Below are 18,119 nucleotides of genomic sequence, written 5' to 3'. Positions count from 1 at the left end.
CCCAAATGGTAAACTGATGGGTCCTGGAAATAGCCTTAAGTCTTTTCGGCCACCAGAGTTCATCTCTTTTGGTGTTATTCCACTAAAACTGCTACCTTAGTGGGTTAAAATAGATCATGTCTTTGAGTGTAGAATTCATTCCAGCTAGTATTCTTTTATAACAAAATCAATACATAGAATGTATTGGTGTAATACAAAGAATTCCAGATCCAACAGACTGAATAAAATATTTTAAACAATAATCAATACAAGAAAAATTTGTTATAATAATTTTAATATAACTTTGAAGTCTATTGTTTGCCCTGTATCAGAGGGGGCTTTAGTCATGATAAGAAACAAGACTTACACTGAAGTATGATTTACAGTGGCACAGATAGAGAGATCCCATGTCTATGGCTGAACCGTGGAGAACACAGCGTCAGTGAGTCCATGATCACACCCCTTCTCCCTTTCCATGGAGCATGGGGATTAGCAGAATTTGGTTTTGAATACAAATTTAAGTTGTTTTCAAATTATATTATGGGGAAACAGGCCTATTTTAGAAAATGTCTATACATACACATTCTCCGAAATACTACTGATGCTCTATGACTACTGGAGAATAATCTGCAAACCAACCTCTACAATGTCATCATCAAACAAAAGCCAGAAGCCGTGACTTTTCACAATAGTGATATAATGCCCACGATTAGGACCACTGGAAAAGAACAAATAAAAGGCAGTCAGCAAGTTAACATTTATCTCTTTATAAAACTCTACTTAGCTCTTTATAAGCAGTGATTCTCTGGGAAAAAAAACTATGTCATCAGCATAAAGAACTTGGCATATAGCTCATGTCTATGTTTACAACACCATGCTGGACACAGGGGAATACAAAAGTGTGCAGAAGAGATGTCTCCTAAGGACTCATAATCCAGCAGCAAAAACAGACACTCAAATTCAGCAAATATTAACAAAAAATTACTCTCTACATATTCTGTGCCAGGCCCTATTCTAGCTGTCAGGGGAAGAAGCAGTGAACAAAACAAAGACCCCACTTACTTAGGACTTGGGGTAGGGGCTAGATTGGCAATACACAAACTAAACTTATAAATGTATGTCAAGCGGTGAGAAGTGTCATGGAGAAGGATGAAGCAGGGTAATGGGATATGAGTGATGGGAGGAGGTAATATTTGATGGAAAGTGAAGGGAGGCCACTTTGATAATGTGAGTAGAAGGAAATTTCCCTGAAGGAAATGGCAGGGGGAGGGGGAGGGGTGGGGGTCAGGGCATGGGGAGAAGCCATGTGACTCTGGGATGGAAGTTTCAGAAATAGGGAATAGCAAGTGCAAAGGCCTGGGGTGGGCGAGTAGCACTTGGTGTGTTCAGGAAGAGCAGAGAGGCCAAAGGAGGCCAGAGCAGCAGAGTGAGCGAGGCGGGGAAGACCAGAGGGGGCTGAGGGGCAGGCGCAGTAGGAGGAATTGCAGGTAAGATTTTAGGCTTTGCTTGAGCAAGCCAGGAAGAAATGGGGAATTTTAAGGAGTTGTATGATCTATGCTTTAGAAAGACATTAATAAACCAATATGCATAGTAACAAGTGTTAAAAAGCCGTATACTATGCTATATGGAAAAAAGCAGAAAGGACAACTAAGCAGCTGTTACTATGTAGTTAGGTTAGATTTGCACAAGTGAGGAGATTTCAATCCTAAACCTAAAACTGTTTTTTAATGCACTGTTAAAGTTGAAAAAGCCAAACTTCCCCCTTTGTTTACCCTCTTTCAACACAAGATGATGGCAATGATCTGTTCCTGCCCTTTCTCCAGCCTCCTCCAGCTACTGTCTCCCTTTCCCTCTGAGCTCCAGCCCATTTGGCTCCTCTCACACACTGCCCCCTTCATATTATGGGCCTTTGCATTGCTGTAAACTCTGCCAGAGATAATCCTCCCCCAACTGCATTCTATTTAGCCCTGTGCTCAAATGTCACCTCCCCAGATGAATCTCTGCTGACCAACTCACCTGAAGATGTATCTCCCATCACTCACTCCCTCATCTCCCTGTTTATTTCTGATAGCATTGATCAAAATCATAAATTATCTGCAGTGGTTTGTTTTTGGGGGTAGCAGGGTGGTGTGTTTATTTGTTCATTATCAGTCTTTCCAGATAGATTATAAGCTTTGTGAGGGCAGGGTCCCTGTGCTGTGTGTCTTTTCGTTACTCTATTTTCAGATCCTGGCATGGAATCCAGAATATATGAGCTTAAAAAAAAACCTGCAGCAGAAATCAGTGCATGAGGCTATGCACCTGCTGCAACTGTGGGCCAGGAGGTCCTGGCATGGAAGGGAAGGCAGGCCCAGCTCCCTAACCTCAAAGCTTTCCAGTGCTACCTGGAAGCCACCCAATCCGCAAGCAGAGGCCAGCCCTGCTCCACATAGGAGAACAATGCTACTTCTGTGGGGAGGAGTTTGAAGAATCCTAGTTAGTGGCATGCATGACTTGGCACCAACTGAGCTCTGCTACCAGGGCTCTTCTGACCTTGTGCTCACATTACAGAAACTGACCTTAGAGAACCCAACCTCCCGCTGGACGTCCACTTCCCTTACCTGTGTCTCTGCCAGTCCTCCCAAGGATTTGAATTGGGCACCCACAGAGACCCACACTGAAAGTCCTGTGTACCCTGTGCAAGGGGCCCTCCTGTCCACACCACCCCTGCCACCCACTTTAGCCACAATGCCCACCAGGTCCCAGGCTCTGCCTGCCCTAAGATCTTCCCCAACCCTGCACCAATGTGAGGCCTCATCCAGTGCTCAAGGCTGGGTTCCAGATCACTGGAACCCTGTGTTCTTCAAAAGAATAACAGCTGTTCTTTAGGGAGAACACCACAAAACTGGCATATAACTAGCCAATAAATATCATTTTACTGAGAATACAAGAAAATATCCAGTGACTTAAAGTTAATACACACAGGATAAAATATGGGGTGCTTCAGATGTGAAGTTATACAGTTTCTGATGCCATCTACCCTAGTACACAATTAAAAATATATCAACCTATTCCTCTGCGTGGCAATGGTAGTCTCCTGGTAATGGTGTATTCACCATAATCCGACCTTAGCAGATAGAGGAGAAAGACTCTTGCTCTATGACATGCCCCAATCTAAAACCTATGAGGGCAGGGGGAAAGCTGTGCCTACTCCCAAGACAGAACATAAACCTGTCCCAACTGAGCAAAGAATAACAAACAGGTGAATTTTCAAGATATTTTTCTTCCCTTACACCAAATTATGGAATAAAAAATAGCCGCTCAAAGGAATTTTGGCAAAATGCTTTGCCTCTCCATATCTAGAGGCCTTCTCTCTCTTATCTTTTTTCTGATTATATACTTATTACAGAATGTTGGGGAAAGACCAAAAATAACAAAGAATATTTTTTAAGAATATATTTTTAATCACTCAAAGTGCCAAAAAATTATTAAATTTGATCCATTGCTTCTAGTCGTTATTTACACATCTTAAAATACTTTTGAGATCATACTATAAATGCAACTTGGCTTTTTAAAAATTAAAATCATAGCATAGACATTTATTTCTCCATGTTATTTCAAATTCTTCATAACCATCGTTTTCATGCAATGGAGATTTATTAAGTAATTTCTCTCATGATAGAACATTTAGATTATCATTACTGGAATGCTCTTTATTTTATGTGCCTGCAGGCATGTTTATATATTTTTTGTGATGATCAGTAAGAGTTTGGCAGAGATCCCAAAACTATTGAGTGCCACGGCCCAGGAAAGATGCAGCTGGGTATACTTCAGCGAAGAGGCAACCCTTACACTTACCCTGTATACCTGCTTCCAGTCTTGCCCTTACCTGCCACAGTGAACGACCACGGCAACCAAGTCATACATGCGGTCCAGGTTCACTGCATCACTGGAGGTGTTGAAGAGCCGGAGTTCCAGAGGGAAGACCACACGGTAAGACAGCTTGGTGTATCTGTGCAGCTGCTCCATGTACTTGAACCGCTTTAGGTGCAGGGCCAAGATCATGGGCAGCTTTTTTACCCTCATCCTAAGAAACCAAGAAATAGAAAATCAGTTGTACCCAACACCTATTAGGGGAAGAGAATACACTGTCATCTGCACAAACAGAATAGTAAGAGGTTCTATCCAACTTCAAACCAGCAAACAACCAAACAGTTTGCAAGGATAAAAGTATGCTGGCATATATAGAGCTGACTTATCCTACATCACTGGCTCCCAGCAGGAGAAATGTACAACGGTGTGTGTCTGTTTGTTGAAAGGAGACGTTCCAGAATTTTTGTACAAATAAAAATAGGCTGTGCAATTGTTCTCCATCACTGCCCTGTGCCTTCCAGAGAGAAATGATATTTGGACAATCTACCCCCTGAGATGATGGAGAGGAAGGTTGAGAGCTTTTGAGAACAGGAAGCTGGGAAGAGGACAAGGTAGACGATGCCGACTGCTGGACTTACAGGTTCTGAGGACTGGCAGGAGGATGGATGCTTCTGACACACACTCTTGGGCATCGGGACACCAAGTGTGCCAGGCTCACTCTCATTCCGACCCTTGTGATCTTGGGCAAGTCACTTCCCTTCTCTAGCTCTCAGTTTCCTTATTTATAAAATGCAGGGGTTGGCTTAGGGCTACATTTCACAAACTGGGCTCAGGAGAGCACTGGAGATGTTAACAGACGTGGTGTTTCTGTGGCTAAGTAAGTTTGGATGATGCTACTTTCTGCTTTGAAGATCCTATGTGTACATTACCAGACTGAAGACTTTGAGAAATCCTGCAGTAAAGGAATTGTTCTGTTGTTTGATGTTGCACTTCCCAAACTTATATAAACATAGAAAAGTTTTTTTACTAGGTGACCATTAACATTTCTCAGTAAAAAGTCGCAAACGCAACAGTTTACGCAGAGTACACTGCTAGAATAGAGGGTCTTCCAGTTACCTTCCAGCCCCCATTCCATGAATGTACTGAATTAAGTGTAAATGCCATTTAGTTTGTGTACATTTTTAATGCATAGTATGTGAAAAGGACAAATTTTAGAAGAATAGTTTTAAGGAATCTATTAAGGAAAAGCCCTGTTCATACAAATAAGCAAGTAAAACAACAGTAGAGAAATAAGAAGTATGGGGAACCCCATGTTTTATGGGAACATATGACATTGTAATATATAAACCCCCCAGGGCTGAACAAAAAATGTCTTAATGCCACAAAGGAAGACCCCAGGCCAGCCTTAGGCAGATTGAGGTTATAAGGATGGGGGACAGACATGAGTGACCTTCTTTACTAACAAAAGATATCTACCTACCTCCTTGAGGCCTGCCCGCTACAATGACTAACCATCTGTAAGTTTTGCAGCAAAGAAAAGTGTACATGTTTGGAGTGAACGCCTGGGAAGGCTGGGCAGAGAAATGATCTCAACCTCAGGTCTAGACCCCTGAGGGTTTTAGACAGCAGTATTGAGCATCAGCCAGCTGCCTTGAATACTCCAGAACCACTGACAAGATAGATTTAACTCACAGGAAGCCTTCGCAGGATGACTGAAATGGCAACTTTCCTGGCTTGTAGGAGCAGATTAATGGGGCACAACTGGTTATTCCAGATTTTCCAAGAACTGTAACTGTCTAGTGTGCAGAAAAGGTGGTGCAATAACTTTCTAACTTTCTTATCACCTGTTCTTTTTCTTTTTTCTTTTTTTGATACAGAGTCTCACTCTGTCACCCAGGCTGGAGTGCAGTAGTACGATCTCAGCTCACTGTAACCTCTGCCTCCTGGGCTTAAGTGATTCTCCTGCCTCAGCCTCCCGAGTAGGTGGGATCATAGGCACCTGCCACCACGCCCAGCTAATTTTTGTGTTTTTAGTAGAGACGGGGTTTCACCATGTTGGCCAGGCTGGTCTCAAACTCCTGACCTCAAATGATCTGCCTGTCTCGGCCTCCCAAAATGCTGGGATTATAGGTGTGAGCCACTGTGCCCAGCCTCTAATCACCTATTCTTATAACTGATGTGTTAATAATTTCCTCATGAGTCCTTATGAAATGATATATATTTTTTAAACCTCTGTCTCTAAGTAAGAGGTCCTAATGTTTAAGCAATACAAACAAAAATAATATTGGGTGTCTACTATGTGTTATATACTCTGCTAAGTACTTTATATAATTTACCTTTAATCTCAAGAGAATAGTGATTATATTTAATCATTACTTGTTTATCTAGCATAATATCTGGCACATGGCAGGGCTCAACAAATATTTGCTGAATGACTGAATGAATAAACAAATAAGTAAACAATCGGACAGACAACTCTCCAAGTTGTTCTCTCCAAGGTCAGCGTTCTTATCCCAGTTTCACTGGTGAGGAGGGTAACTGACTTCCCCAAGGCTCCATGGCTACAAGCCCAGGTAGCTGAGATTGATTCAAAGCCAACCCTGCTGGGCCCCACATTCGGGATCCTTCTCACCACACAAAGATAACCCTGAGCTAAATCTTTACCTACCTTTTCTGGGCTTCTTGTTTGCTGCAGCATGTTTCACAATAATATTTTTGTTCACTACACAGTGTTTCTGTGTTGCTGAAGTCTCTGTAGAGGAAAATATTTCCATCTTTAAAAAATGTCCAAATCTACTTGGTATACTATGTTTTAAATCCCTCAATTAACCTGTAGGGTAATTTTTAAGTAAAAATGGAAGAAGAAGTAATCAGAAAAAAATCCTACTTAAGACTAGGATGGTAGAGAAACTACAGGATGAAAAACAAAAATAAGAAGACTGGGTGCCGTTATGGTGGTAGACATGCTCTTTTCATCGAATCACGAATTTCCCATGAGAGATTCAAATATAGTTTTATTTAATGGGACACAGGCAGATATAAATTAGGGTTTCCAACTGGATTCAGAAAAAAAACTCATGATTTAATGGAGAATACCTATAAGCTAGAAATTAAAATCGTAATAGAAAAATACTGTTGAGTAAAAGTTCACCATAAACACTAAAACTTAGATCCAGAAAGTAAATCACATAACATGCAAGGTGACATTATTGTGTAGTTAATGAAAAATAGTATTTCTCTGGTAGTCCATATTTTCAAAGAGCATGAAAGTAAAGATAATGAAATTTAAACCACATACAAAACTGCCCTCTTAGTGAACTAAAGAAATCCTGAATTAATCAGATGACCACCTCCTACCAACCCCTGCTCCCCACTGCTCCCCCGCCGGAGGAGATGAACTTTTGCCTGCCTCCTTTGGAGAACAAAAGCCATTGTGTTTGTCACATGTGTATCTGCCTTATCATGAGGTTCTACTCTGCTACTTACGGTTTTTATTTTTTAAATGTCATGGTTTTTCATTCTTTTCCAGCCATCAAGATTCTACTTAACATTTCTGTGGTACTGCTTCAAAGGCTGAAAAGAACATCTGGACTAATACCCTATAATTTTGAAAAATTCTGGGGCATTTCCTTGTTCAGTGTCCTAGTACCATAATGACCAGATTTTATTAAACAGAAAATGTTATTTAAAATGTGTTAAATGATTCTACCACTTACACAGAACACATCAAAAGAAAACACGGATTCTTTCATTCATTAAGTCCCCAAATGTTTCCTGCCAGTCCTCTGGGCTAGGTTCTGGGGATCCACAGAGAATAACTGCCTTCATACGGCTCACACTTTAACAGAGATGTGTGCAAATGAACCACTGACAACATGAAATGATCAGTGCAGCTTCAACAGAAAGCATTACATGATTCCCCTGCTTAAATCCTCCAGCAGTTTCCAGTGCACTTATCCACCCTGCCTCCTTCTCTCTGCTCCAGCCACACTGGCCCTGGGAAATCCTCTTCTCACCTTAGGGTGATTGCAGGTGCTATTTTCTCAAGCACTGAGAGCTTCCTCCCAGAGGCTTCCATGGCTGGCTAACCCGGTTGTTCAGCACTCAGCCTAAACATCCCCTCTTTGGAGAAAACTTCTCTGGCCACTTTGTCCAAGCCTATCCAGCCCCTATCACATTGCCATCTTATTTCTTCCCAGCATCTGAAACCATTCCTCTGTTCATTTGATTACTTGCCTCCCCTCTATGTGGGCAGTGCACTTGTCATTCCTATATCCCCAGCATGACACACAATGGAACACATTAATATTTGTTGGTTGAATGAATGAACCAACCAAGACAGAAGCAGGTGTAAAGTCCAGGAGATAGCACAGAGAAAGAGGGAAAGTGTGCCAGGTGAACAAGTGAATAAGGGTCAATGACTCCAGAGAGAGAACACTGCAGTGCAGAGGCCTGGAGGTAGGGAACAGCAGCGGTGACGTATTAGTCTGTTCTCATGCTGCTAATAAAGACATACCTGAGACTGGGTAATTTATAAAGAAAAAGAGGTTTAATGAACTCACAGTTTCACATAGCTGGGGAGGCCTCACAATCATGGCAGAAGGCAAAGGAGGAGCAAAGTCATGTCTTACATGGCAGCAGACAAGAGACAGCAGGTGCAGGGGAACTCCCATTTATAAAACCATCAGATCTTGTGAGACTCATTCACTACCACGAGAATAGTATGGGAAAAACTGCTCCCATGATTCAATTATCTCCGCCTGGCCCCACCTTTAACACGTGGGAATTATTACAATCCAATGAGATTTGGGTGCAGACACAGCCAAACCATATCAGGCAGCAAGTCACATAGCCTGGACTATGCTACCAAGAAGCCAGCATGAACCCTAACCAACAGTCTCAACAAAGAAAAGACATAATCAGGTAGTGCTTTTTAGAAATTCCACTTTTGACAGCATGGTGGAGGGGGGATTGGAGAGGGATTAAAGGCAAGAAAGCCATTAGAATGCAAATGTACTAAACTTTCAGATTTCAAGTACATGGTGCATAAAACAAACTCATACTTAGCTGAATGAATACTTCAATTGAGTAAGTGCTGTGGAATCTTGTTTTGGCTGCATGGGATTGACTGGAGTGGAACGGGGAGCCAGAGGCAGGGAGGTGAGTGTGGGTGTGATGGAGCTTCATATCCTCCCAATGTCTACTGCAGAGAAGCTGTACTACCAAGCTAAAGGGTCACAATAGCCAAAGAAAGGCCAGCAACAAATAAGGAATCATTCATTCCTACTCATTCTTATTTTCCCCAAAAACTTATTTGATTTGTAGACCCAGACAGGTGGAAATATAGCAGAAGTTAATACCTAATGTAAAGACCCATTTTACAAAGAAGCTTGCTGACAGAGTAATGCTCTTAGGGCATCCATGAGTTGAGAATTAGAAAATGAAGGTAAGTTAGGAGAAGGCGAGGACCCCAGCAGTAAATGCTGAGGCAGAGCAGCTGTCAGTTAATGTTCTATACCTGTTGGAACAAAAGTGGGCAACAATGGTATAGGAAACTCTTCAATGAGAAAGACAAGAGGGGCACTGGCTCTTTCCAACACTTGGGATAAATTACCAAAGCACAGAGCAGAGGTTGGGAGAAAGACACAAAATTCTTTGTATTGCTTTAAAAAGAGGCAGAGCAGCAATAAAACATTACTTAAAAATACACTTTGGGGCTTGATATAGTTTGGATCTGTGTCCTCACCCAAATCTCATATTCAATTGTAGTCCCCGATGTTGGAGGTAGGACCTGGTGGAAGGTAACTGGATCACGGGGGCAGAATTCTCATTAATGGTTTAGCACCATCCTCCTGGTGCTGTCCTCACCATACATCGTGGAGAGTTCTTGCAAGATCTGGCCGTTTAAAATTGTTTAGCCCCTCCTCCAACCCCTGGCTTCTGTTCCAGTTATGTGATGTGCCTGCTCCCCCTTCATCTTCTGCCATAATTGTAAGTTTCCTGAGGCTTCCTCAGAAGCCAAGCAGATGCCAGCACCAAGCTTTCTGTACAGCTTGCAGAACAATGAGCCAATTAAACCTCTTTTCTTTATAAATTACCCAATCTCGGGTATTTATTTATAGCAATGTGGGAATGGACTAATACAGGGCTGGTCCAAAAGTAGTGAGTTATCTCAATTGATGGTTCACAGTCAGTTATAGATCAAACTCCTTGTTCTACTTTTACCCTCATTCTCAGGAAGGAAGGAAGGAAGGAAGGAGGGAAGGAAGGAGAGAAAGAGAAGAAAACACACTTTGGGAACAAATCTAATAAGAAATGCACACTTTTACAAAAAAGGCACTAAAGCCTTATGCAAATATTTTTAAACTTTAAAAAATGCAGAAAGACTGTTTTTGGATGGGAAGGCTATCAATTTTTGTAAACACAGCTATCGTGTCCAAGTTAATGTCTATCTTTGATACATTTTCAATTAAAATCTTCTTTTTCACTCACCACAATAATTCAAAATTGATATTAAAAATCCTCAAGCAATGCTTCCCGATAATTTCCATGTCATGATCCACACAGAAATACTACATGAGAAACACACTAGGATATACTGACAAGGCTGCTCCTATGGCTGGCCATGGGGCTCTGGCATGGCCAGGCCTTCCCAGCCTCCCAGGAGCCGAGGAGATGAATACATCTAATCCATTTTCCCTGGCTCAGCAGTTGGGAAGCTTTGTTCTAGAATCTAGTGCAGTGATTCTCCTTCTGCCCTCCTGGCTGCTCAATAGAATCATCTGAGAGCTTTAAAAACAATCCCAATGCCCAATCCCGCACCCCTCCACCCCCCACTCTCCCTCCATTCAATTACATCAGAATCTCTCCAGGTGGAACCCAGGCATTGTTGTTCTTAAATCTTCCCGGGTGATTCCAATGTGCTGCCAGGGCAGAGAGCCATTGCTCCAATGCTTCCCAATAACCTGGGGATCTCGTCGGCACTGGGAGAATGGGAATTTAAAATGCGAGGAAGACAGAGGAAAGAGAAGGTGGTGGTTTTAGAGCACTGAGCATTTGGAGGAGTAAGGGGAGATTCTGGGAAGGAGTCATGGGGAGGGTCTAAGGCGCTCAAGTGGAAGACAAAAATAACCAAAAAGGCCATGCAAGGACAATTAAGATAAACTTCACATAGTTTAAGTTTTTGCCTGAGGCCACCCCTGAACTTTTCACAAGGAAAAAACATCTTTCTTTCTCAGTATTCTCCTATGACACAAATGGCTTACTCTGCCTAAGACACAGTACTGAGGTTTGAAATATTAGAATTATAACTCAGCTACCATACAAACTTAACAGCTTCTCCAGACCTGTATCCTGAATTTAAACACTATTTATATCATTTCTCTGAAACAAAAGTTTAGTCACCAACTAAAAACCTTCTGGAAGAAGGTGGCAGAGATCTTAGATTCAAATCCCAACATTTTAGCTTAACTTTTTATTTTTTAAAGTTATCAAAATGAAAGAAACATATCAGAAGAGATATGCAGACATAACATTAGAGAAGAAAATTCATAATTCTAGTTTAAAAAAACAAATCCTCAAAAATGCAATCCACATTAAACCATAAAAGGGGCCAAGCAAGAGCCCACCCTTCCCTTATCTTTTGTCTGAAAGACAGAGAAAGCTAACGACTCCACTGGCATTATTTGCTCCCTGCATCTTTCTCCCGCACGTCCTTCTCCCATCACGGAACTCTGAGTGGTGAGTGGCAACACCTGGCAGGCTTCTCTTTCTGCTGTGGAGGTGACATCTCACACGCATGTTAGGGCAGGTATAGCCGAGTTGGTCAAGGTCTAGATTAGGTGTGATGTAAAACAGGGGATGGGGAGGCACTTCAGAGATATCAGCCTGCACAGTGCAATAAGACAGAGTCGAATATGTTTAAAAGGCATTCAGAGGCTACTTCATACTCACCCACCCTAGCCTGAACATTTCCAAGTGCCTCTAGCCTGCCTTTACCAGGTATGGATGACCAACATACACATTTCTCCAGGAAAAAAAAAAAATTACGGAAACCTAAACCTCAATTCTATTTCTTATAACAAGGTTTCCCAAAGGTTGAAATTATCACCAATCACTTAACACTTTACCTGGCTGATCTCAAATCTACAGCCACTGCCACCTGCCCTTTTGACTAATGACTTCCATTTTATGCTCTTTTTTCTCAGTGGGACTCTTCTCCAGACCACATAATCGCTCTTGGGAAAGGAGAGATAGAAAATAATAGGATCATATTGGTTTAACAGAAGGGAAGATTATGTCCTGAAGAAATACAGGATTTTCTCTCCCACTTAGTTACAAGCCTGATCAAAAGCTCAAACCGCCTCAGAGTTCATATACCTTAGACAGTGGGTAATGGATGTATTCTGCTCCACATCAACAGAAAGGTCAAGAAAATCTTCATCTTTGCTACTAACCTGAAACAAAAAACAGAAACAATATATTAGGCATGAAATATGTAGTAGATAAAACTTTGAACATGTATAGGTAATCACTGACTGCAATAAAAACCATAACTGCAGTTAAAGTCCTGCATGGACATGTATACTCATTGGCACCCAGTTACCTCAAAAACAACCCAATCTAGAGAAAATCCCAAATTCTCAATTTAACCTCATCCCTTTCCCAGTTTTGACTCACAGCTTTTAATAGTTAAAACTCAACCAGATTTCTCTTCCTCTCCATTCATTTTTCCCATCGTTTCAAAGTAGGGTGTATTAAATATCCATATAGCCCAGATTGCAGAGTGATAAAAATGGAAATGGAAAAAGGACAAGAGACTTATAAAATCTACCACCCAGATGACCATCCCTTGTTGAGTCGTTTCCACTTTTTGCCAGTCCCTTGAAATCACTCCCTTTCTCCCTTGCCCCATCATTCAAACTGTGTGGTGGGCCAGGGAGCCTGACAGGCAATGGGCTGGAGAATCGCACTGACCACACACAAAGCTGTCCTTTGGCCAGGAAGTGGTCATCACATGCAGAGCCCTGTGCTGTCCATGACAATGACCAGACCTGGGGCTGGCCTGCAGCCTGGGCTCACACAGGCCCGCCATACCGTGGGCAGCTCTCAGCTGAGCCGGTTCGGTGGCCCCAGCTGTCTCTCAGCCTTCAACAGCTCACTCCACACTAATTCTAGATCTCATATATCTCAAGGCTCACTGAATAAGTGCTTACTTCCCACTAATTCACCGACAACCCTGGGGTTTTACTGTCTTGTTCCCGGAGTAGCAGGAACAGTTGGCAACAACCTTCAGGTGCTCAGTCATTTAGCAGCAAAATGAAAACAACATTCTTTTTAAAGTGTGACAACTACCCTATGACCCAAAATTCCAGAAGTTATCTGAAGAAATATTCAGAGATGTGAATACACTCTTTTATACTTTTAGAAGTACACATGGGGGCCAGGCGTGGTGGCTCACACCTGTAATCACGGCTCTTTGGGAGACTGAGGCAGGTGGATCACTTGAGGTCAGGAGTTCAAGACCAGCCTGGCCAACATGGTGAAACCCCGTCTCTACTAAAAATACAAAAAATTAGCCAGGCATGGTAGCACATGCCTGTAAAAATCCCAGTTACTTGGGAGACTGAGGCAGGAGAATCGCTTGAAGCTGTGAGGCAGAGGTTGCAGTGAGCTGAGATTGTGCCACTGACTCCAGCTTGGGTGACACAGTGAGACCCTGTCTCAAAAAAAAAAAAGTACACACAGGAATGGATACTGAGACACAAGAATGGTTATTGCCCAGATCCGTATCCTGTCTCTGCCATTTATATAAAGTCGATGGCTTCAGGCCAGCTACTCAGCCTCTGTTTCCTCATCTGTAAAGTGGGGACAACAAGAGTGTCTATCTCATAAGGCTGTTGTAAGGAAGAAATAAGATAATACATGTGAAGTGCTTTAAAAAGTAAGGACTCAATAAATTAGGAAGGGATAAAACATTTTAAGTGGCCTAAAATGGTCAAAAAGTTGGGAATGGCTTTCTACATTGTGGTTATCACACTAATTGAAAAACTAGGTTATACAACTACATATAAGTTAATCCCAACTTCGTATAAAAAAGGCATCTTTATACTTACACACATGCATCCCCTCCCTTGGCATTCTCTACCATCCTGTTTTAATTTTTTAATGACGTTTATTTCTACCATGGTAGAATGCATTAGTAGCCCCAAATCCTCACCATTGCCTCTACTGGCTTCTTTGTCATATGGCTTCACAGATACTCTCATCAAGAGGTGATTATGTTTTGCCACCCTTAAGTCTGAGTGTGACCATGTGACTTGCCTTGGCCAGTGGGATGCTAGAAGGCAGGTTACCACCAGCAGAGGCCAGCCAGATCAAGCATTTGTGAAACTGCTCTCTTGCATCACTGTAAGAAGGATAACCCCAGGCTAGCCTGCTGTTCCCAGGAAGAGGAGAGATTCATGGAGGAAAGTTGTCCTAACCAAGGCATTTCAGCCAAGCCCAATCTAGAGTAAAACCCCTAGTGATCTTGCAGACACGTGAGTGGGCTAGCTGAACTACAAACACACAAGTTTAGCTGAGTCCAGCCTACACTAGTCGACCACAAGCCAACGCACCATTGCATGAGTTATAATAACAAATGATAGTTTAAGGCTCAGAGTTTTCGGGTGGTTTGTGACAAAGCAATAGGTAACTGATACAACCACTTATCCTTTTATATGTTTTATTTTTATATGTTTACTGTCTGTCTCCCCCTCGCTAAAATGAAAGTTCAAAAGACTGGCTTCCATAGTAACTAAGATCCCAGCACACCAATACTCCTCCAGAAAACTAGAAACTATAAACTCACATAACCAAAAACTAAAAGCAGCTACCTGAAGGCACTGGAGAGTGAACACAAGCAAGCACATGGGGAGTCCACACTTGGAGGAGGAGAGCTGTACACAGCGAGTTCATGGTTTCATGGCCTTTAGATTGGGGTGCTGAGGGGGAAATGCAGTCTTTCCGGTCTGCAAGCCAGAAGACTAAATCTGGGAAACCATGCCCACTGGAAAGAAAGGAAAGAGGGTATCTCCAACTCTGCCCACATGTGGCTGACCCCGATCCACCCATGCATGGAATACACACAAAGCAACTTGGCTATTAACAAAATGGCTGCCACCCAAGATTCAAGCTGTCACCCAAGAAACATAGTGAATAGTTTGGGTCCAACCAAGATAAGTGCCTGTTAAAACTAAAGAAACTCAATATGCATTAAAGAAAACTAACAGAATCCAGCCGGGTGTGGTGACTCACACCTGTAATTCCAGCACTTTGGGAGGTGGAGGCAGGTGAATCACATGGTCAGGAGCTGGAGGCCAGCCTGGCCAAGATGATGAAGCCCCGTCTCTACTAAAAATACGAAAATTAGCTGGGTGCGGTGGCAGGCGCCTGTAATCCCAACTACTTGGGAGGCTGAGGCAGGGGAATCACTTGAACCCAGGAGGCGGAGGTTGCAGTAAGCCGAGATCTTGCCACTGCACTCTAGCCTGGGCGACAGAGCAAGACTCCATCTCAAAAAAAAAAAAAAGAAAAGAAAAGAAAAGAAAAGAAAATTAACAGAATCCAGAGTCTCTGCCACTTAACATTCTCAATGTTCTGAATAAGATCTAAATTTACACTATGTGACAAATGTCTTACCTAAGACATTGTTAAAAGAAAATAAACTAAGACCAATCCTGGGATGACCCAGATGTTGGAATTAGCAGACAAGGATTTTAAAGAAGCCATTATAACTATCATCAGTAAAATAAAATATACTCGTAATGCATCAAAAAACGTGAAACCCCAGTAAAGAAATAGAAACAATAAAAAAGAATCAAATAGAAATTCTGGAACTGAAAAACACAATACATTGAATGAATTTAACAGCAAAGTGGAGGTGACAGAGGAAAAAACAAGTGAATATGAAGACAGATCAATGGAAATTATCCAATGAGGACTAAAGAAAAAAGATTGAAGTAAAAATTAACAGATACTCAGGAATCTTTTAGCTAATACTGTACATATAATCAGAGTCCTAGAAGGGGAGAAAAGGGAGAATAGGGCAGTAGAACTATTTGAGAAAATAAACGCTGAATATTTCCCAAATTTGGTGAAAGACATCCATTAATAGATTCAAGATACTCAACCAACACCAAGCAGGATAAATACAAAGAAGGTCAGCCAAGATGCCTCACAGCCAAACTGTTGAAAACCAAAAATAAAAAGCAAATCTGAAACATCTACCAAAGAAAAGGACAATAGGATGATCCAATTGGCAGCTGACCTCTCAGCAGAAACTATGGAGGCCAGAAGACAGTGAAGCATCTTTCATGTGCTGAAAGAAAAAAATGATTAGCCTGGAATTCCTATATGCCACAAACAGATCATTCAAGAATGAAGGCAAAATGAAGAGAATTCATTGATATAAGAGACCTGCATCACAAGAAAGGTGAAAGGAAATTCTTCAAGCCAAAGAGAAATGACACCAGTTTGAAATCCAGATCCTTAAGAATAAAATGCATCAATAATGATAAATATTTGTGCAAATACAAAATACTTTTTTCCTCTTAATTTTTGTATAATATTCACACCTCTTTAAAGGAAAAGGCATAACACTGTCCTGTGGGATTTATATTCTACATAAATGTAATATATATAACAACTACAGCATAAAGAACAAGGTAGAGTGGGAGCAGAGGGAATATACACCTATATATTTATATGCTTTCTATATTTTATGTGAAATAGTATCATTAATATGTGTAAGGATACTGTGAAAAGTGAAGAATGTCTATTGTAATCTCTAGCAAAATCACTAAAAATACATCCAGGCATGCGAAAATGTACTCAGAAAAGATCAAGAGGAAAATTAAAATGGAATTATAAAAATATATTCAAAAAGAATAAAAATATATTCAAAAAATAATTCAAAAAGAAAATATAGAAGAGGAATAGAAGAACAAAAAATAGAGGAAATAAATAGAAAACAAATGAAATGGCAGCCCCAAACCCAACTATATCAATAATTACCATAAACATTAATGGACTAATAATTACAAGTAAGAGACAAAAATTGAAGGAAGTATTTGTTTTTTTAAGGCAAGACCAATTTCTATGCTGTCCGCAAGAGCTAAACTTTATATATAGACACAGGTTGAAAGTAAATGGTTGGAAAAACGACATACTATGCGAAGAGTTAGCATAAGTTTGTAGAGGGCTAATATCAGATAAAATAGGTTTTAAGATAAAGTTATTAAGAGAAATAAAAGAGGACATTTCCTAATGATAAGAATGTCAACTTATCAGAAAAACACAACAGTCAAATATGGATAGCCCCCATAATAGAGCCTCAAAAACACATGAAGCTGGAACACTATTTCACCAACAAAAGGGAATAAACTCCTGATACATGCTACACCACCAATGAATCTCAAAAACGTTATGTAAGTGAAGGAAGTCATACATAAAAGACCACATATTGTATGATTCCATTTACATGAAACATCCAGAAAAGGCAAATCTCTAAAGACAAAAAGTAGATTAGTAGTGACCTCAAATAAAACAGGAATTAACTGCCAGTCATGAGGGATCTTACTGGTGTGATGAAAATTTTCTAAAACTAGGTTACAGTACTGGTTACACAACTCAGCAAATTACTTAAAGAAAAAAAATCACTAACTGGATAGGTTTATGGCACGTAAATTATACCTCACCAAAGTTGTTTTTAAAAAGTCAAAAAATTCATAAAACAAAAATTGACAGAATTAAAAGGAGAAACAGAACAATCCCACAAAAATATTTTAATGCTCCTTTCTCAGCAACTGGTAGAAAATCTAGTAGGGGGAAAGTCAACTAAGACATAAAGGATCTGAATAACTTTATCAACCAACATATCTAACTAACAATTATAGAATGCCACACCCAACAACTGCCAAATATTCTTTTCAACTAAGTAGTTCTCAACAGGGGAAATTTGGCTTCCAGGAGACATCTGACGATGTCTGGAAACATTTTTCAATGTTGTATCTTGGGAGATGCTACTGACATCTAGCAGGTAGAAGCCAGAGATGCTGCTTAACATCCTATAATGCACAGGGCTGTCCCCAACAACAAAGAATTATCTGATTCAAAATGTCAATAGTTCTGACACTAAGAGATCTTTCCTTTCCTTTCCTTTCCCTTCCCTTCCCTTCCCTTTTCCTTCCTTCCTTCCTTCCTTCCTTCCCTTCTTTCTTTCTTTGAGACGGAGTCTTGCTTTGTCA

General features: G+C 41.0%; 1 protein-coding gene across 2 annotated transcripts in view; it reads right to left on the bottom strand.

The window, feature by feature from the left end:
• Positions 1-18,119, bottom strand: part of USP46 (ubiquitin specific peptidase 46) — a 68,066-nt gene that overhangs the window by 7,044 nt on the left and 42,903 nt on the right. For both annotated transcript variants that reach the window (XM_034958835.3, XM_055111561.2), the window contains exons 5-8: positions 12,211-12,287; positions 6,500-6,583; positions 3,848-4,045; positions 619-697 (exon numbers count right to left, since the gene is read on the bottom strand). In XM_034958835.3, the coding sequence (XP_034814726.1) occupies positions 619-697; positions 3,848-4,045; positions 6,500-6,583; positions 12,211-12,287 (438 nt within the window). The remainder of the gene's footprint in view (positions 1-618; positions 698-3,847; positions 4,046-6,499; positions 6,584-12,210; positions 12,288-18,119) is intronic.

Source organism: Pan paniscus, chromosome 3, assembly GCF_029289425.2.
Source record: "Pan paniscus chromosome 3, NHGRI_mPanPan1-v2.0_pri, whole genome shotgun sequence".
Taxonomy (NCBI): Eukaryota; Metazoa; Chordata; class Mammalia; order Primates; family Hominidae; genus Pan; species Pan paniscus.
Note: the sequence above shows the minus strand (reverse complement) of the source record. Positions and strands in the feature narration are given on the sequence as shown.